This window comes from Alligator sinensis, unplaced genomic scaffold (genome assembly GCF_000455745.1).
Source record: "Alligator sinensis unplaced genomic scaffold, ASM45574v1 scaffold410_1, whole genome shotgun sequence".
NCBI lineage: Eukaryota > Metazoa > Chordata > Crocodylia > Alligatoridae > Alligator > Alligator sinensis.
Window position 1 is genome coordinate 107,417 of NW_005841972.1, and position 3,725 is coordinate 111,141.

Genomic DNA, 3,725 nt, shown 5'->3' on the forward strand with positions numbered 1-3,725 from the left:
CTAATGCATAAGTACTTGTATAATCAAGTACTAAAATGTGCAGTAAGCAGAGATACTGCACAGTAGCACTGGCAAATGTCTTTTAAGTGACGCTACTATGCAGTAGCATATTAGCGCTGTTGGTGTTGTGACACGCTACTGCACAGTATTACTCGGTTACTGCACAGTTTCTGTCTTGAGTAGATGTGCCCACTGTGACCCAAATTGCAGTTGTGTGACAGCAGGAGCAAAGGGAGCATGGCTCCAGCCCCACTGCAGCCTGGGGCTGGCTCTCACTCATCTCCAGTTACAAATAAAGTCCCTGGTCCACTACCACCCACAGCAATCCAGGCCTTAGAGCTGCATGAGCCCCATGACACCATGTTTACTAATACTTCAAGAGTTCCAGCCCTGTCGGGTCTTGTTGCTCCCAGACACTACTGAGGTAGGACAAAGCCTGAACAGCTTTCATTAGGCCTTAGCCATTTACCTTAGGGAACAGCTCTGTGCTTGGGCACCTGCCAGAATCCTGTGGGGAAATGCTACTTGAGCAGGGCTCTGGTGCATAGGCACTCCCATTGCCCAGGGCTGGGGTATTGCTGCCATTGAACCTTTCTCCTAGACCTGTTGTAGGAGTCCCTCTTCCAAAGCCAAGGGTTGTGCTGCTGTAGGCTAGAAGGTGCCTGTTCTATGCTCACCAGTGTGGGGTATTTCCAGCAACAGCTAGCTTGGGAAGCCTCAGCCTGCCCAGGACTTTGCCTTTCAGAGTCCCCTAGCCAGGTTCTGAGACCTGGGGACTAAAAAAGTCATGCAGCCACCTGGCCGTTCCCGTACAGCTGCCATATCTGGGGCTCTGATCAGCCAGTAATAAAGAGACACGCACTTTATAGGCCAGGCACCACCCGCTCCACTCTGGCCTTATCTGTCCCCTCCCTCCCACTGGCATTCTCTTTCCAAGCAGCTGACATAGGTACTTACCTGTTTTCTGGTCCCTTTCACTATGGGCTACTTTAAGTCCCATCTGGTCTTGGTCCTGCTCCTGTCGCTGGCTTGGGTGGCACCTAGCTGGGGGGAAGGTGAGGAAGACCAGGGCAAGGAGGTAGAGGTGCAGCAGAAGGAGGAGGTGAAAGAAAAAGAGGAGGTCATCTCAGCTGAGCTTTTGGAAGAAGATGATGTCTTAGTACTCCATCAGCACAACTTCGATCGAGCCCTGCATGAGCACAGGCTGCTCCTGGTGAAGTTCTGTAAGTGGCACCCTCCCCCTCTCTCCCACACACACATTGGGCCAGCACAGGACTGGGAGGGGGTAGGGTCTTGGTTAATGGAGAATGAATACATATCATAGAAGTCTGTATCCCAAAGCCATCAGCACTATTGGGTGCAAAGCTGGGCACTAACCAGCCATATGGTTCTTGGCACTGACTAGCCCTGGATATCTTGTATCCCTGAGCAGTGTCCAGCCATGCATACCTGGGTACTTATAGGTCTCATGGTCTGAAGACAGGTGTACAGTTCTGGGATTCAGGTCTTTGCATGCCAACAGCCAGCTCTAGGTGAGTGAGGGATGGTGGTAATGGCCATTTCAGTCCAGGCACTTTGCCCTGTTAGGTGCAGTTGATGCACCAGGCATCTGTTCTCTGAGTTCCAGGAACAAATGGAAGCTTCCCTGGGCATTGGTGCCCTTCAGAAAGTGGCTCAGGTGCTGTTTTTCCAGTGGGAAAGGAGTCTTGTTCTGAGAGAAGATGCCAGCTTGTTAAAAATTAATGTGTAGAAACTGCTTTGCCTGGAGCCCAGAAACTTTAACAGCCTGGGTGCCTCTGAGATCCCCTTGCCCTGGGCTTGAGAACAGATCAGTGCGATTCCCCCCTGGTCCTGGGAGAAGACCTCTTTGCAGTCTCCTTAAGGACCCAGGACCAAATCCTCATGCCCTCTATCCTAGGCACTGGGAGTAGCCCCTGCCATTTCTTGCTGGGGCTCCACTTCAGTGGCTTGTTCTGTCCCTACAAGGGCCCTTCCTTTGGGTGCAGGATGGGTGGGCAAGGTGGGCACAGGATCTTTCTGTTCTCTGATTTGTCATTTACAGAGGCTGCAGGGCAGAGCGGGGCAGGGCAGGGTTGGAGAGGTGAGGCAGTGGGTGTAGAGTGAAGTCACCCATGCCTACTTGTAGTTCTGCCATGGTCTGGCTTGCCTGTGTAGACCCAGCAGGCACAGTGCATGCTTGCCTCATGTTCCCAAGGGGGAAAGGCACCATGGGGATGTATTTTAGGCAACAGGCATTCACAGACCAGGAGGGTTAAGATTTGACAAAATGGGTCACACCCTGCAGCCTGTGGCAGGGCCTATGGTTCCTTCTAGAGGGGTACAGTTGGTGGCTGGGTGTAGGGTACCATTAGGCACACTCCCGTTCTGTCCTGTCCTTCCCTTCCAGGGTGCAGTGCTACTGAGCACTCCCCTCCCAGCACAAGCAAGCAAAGTACATGCCTGGGAATACCCCAGAATAACTTCCTGAGTCCTGCACGGGAGAAGGTGCATCATTATCCAAGCAATGACTACTGGCACCCAGTTAGTGACACCTGTCTAGACAAACTGGAAGTACTGGGTTGCCAGTGCTGTGGGGTGGGAAGGGCCCAGCCTGAATCTCAGAGCCAGGGCTGCAAAACCAGCACCTTTCCATTTGTGAATAGTACCCCAGAAAGACAGGTCCCCATGGTGCCAAGTCTGGGCAGTGGGGAGGGTGCACAGGAGGGCACAGAAATGAAGGAAGGCTCAGGATGGACCTGAGGGCAGGAGGGCAGAGGAGAGTGGTGGTCTCATCACTGCTGTTTCCTGCCCTCACATCTGGTTTCCCTGTCTTTATCCTTGCTCTTGTCCTTGCCCAAGCTGTCTCTGCTGAATAGAGAGCTTTGGGGTGGCTGGTAAAGGAGCTTCCTCGCAGTACCACTTCCGCCCCTTCACATAGCCTGCCGTTTTCTCACAGATGCCCCTTGGTGTGGGCACTGCCAGGCTCTGGCCCCCGAGTACACACAAGCTGCTGGGATCTTGAAGAATGAATCCCTGGACTTGAGACTGGCCAAAGTGGATGCGACAGAGGAAACAGTTCTAAGTGCTGAGTTTGGTATTACTGGGTACCCTGTGCTGAAGCTCTTCCGCCCCACAGACTACACAGGTAATGGCTTGGCACTGGCCAAGGCACACCCTGCTCATCTATGATGGGGCCAGCCAGGGACCTCTTCCCCACCACTGCAGTATTTGTTGGGGTGCAGCTGTGCAAAGACTTAAACCCTCCCCCTCAGGCACTGGAAACCAGGGCAGGGGTACCTCAGTATGGAGCGACTGCATGCTGGGAGGAGTCATGGCTTTGTGCTGAGTTGAGTGCTGAGTAGAGAAATGGAGAAGTAGCTGTTTAGGAGGATGAATGTCAGGGAGGAGGTAGCTCTGTGAGCAGGTGGGTGCAGGGATGGGGATAGTTGTGAGTGCAGGGATAGAGGTAATCATGTGAGAAGGTGGGCAGAGGTAAGAGAGTAGCCATGTCAGGAGGTGGACATGGCAGCTGTGGGGGAGCTGAGTATATGAGGAGAGCAGAAATCTGTGGAAAGGTGGGCACCAGTAGCGGGGTTGACCAAGTGGCAAGCTCAGTGTTTAGCTTGGGGGGTATCTGTGTTGGAAGGTGGGGGAGGAGAGGAATAAGTGTACAGGGAGGTGATGTGAGGGCAGGTCACTCTTTGAAGAGGCAGGGGGAGGGGAAG

The 3,725-nt window shown here is 53.4% G+C and overlaps 1 protein-coding gene across 1 annotated transcript in view; it reads left to right on the forward strand.

Annotated features, from left to right (window-relative positions):
• Window positions 1-977: 977 nt before the first annotated feature.
• PDIA2 (protein disulfide isomerase family A member 2) overlaps window positions 978-3,725 on the forward strand; it is a 10,633-nt gene continuing 7,885 nt past the window's right edge. Inside the window, exons 1-2 of the mRNA XM_006020884.2 lie at window positions 978-1,223; window positions 2,957-3,145. Coding sequence (XP_006020946.1) covers window positions 980-1,223; window positions 2,957-3,145 — 433 coding nt within the window. The 5' untranslated portion in view covers window positions 978-979. The remainder of the gene's footprint in view (window positions 1,224-2,956; window positions 3,146-3,725) is intronic.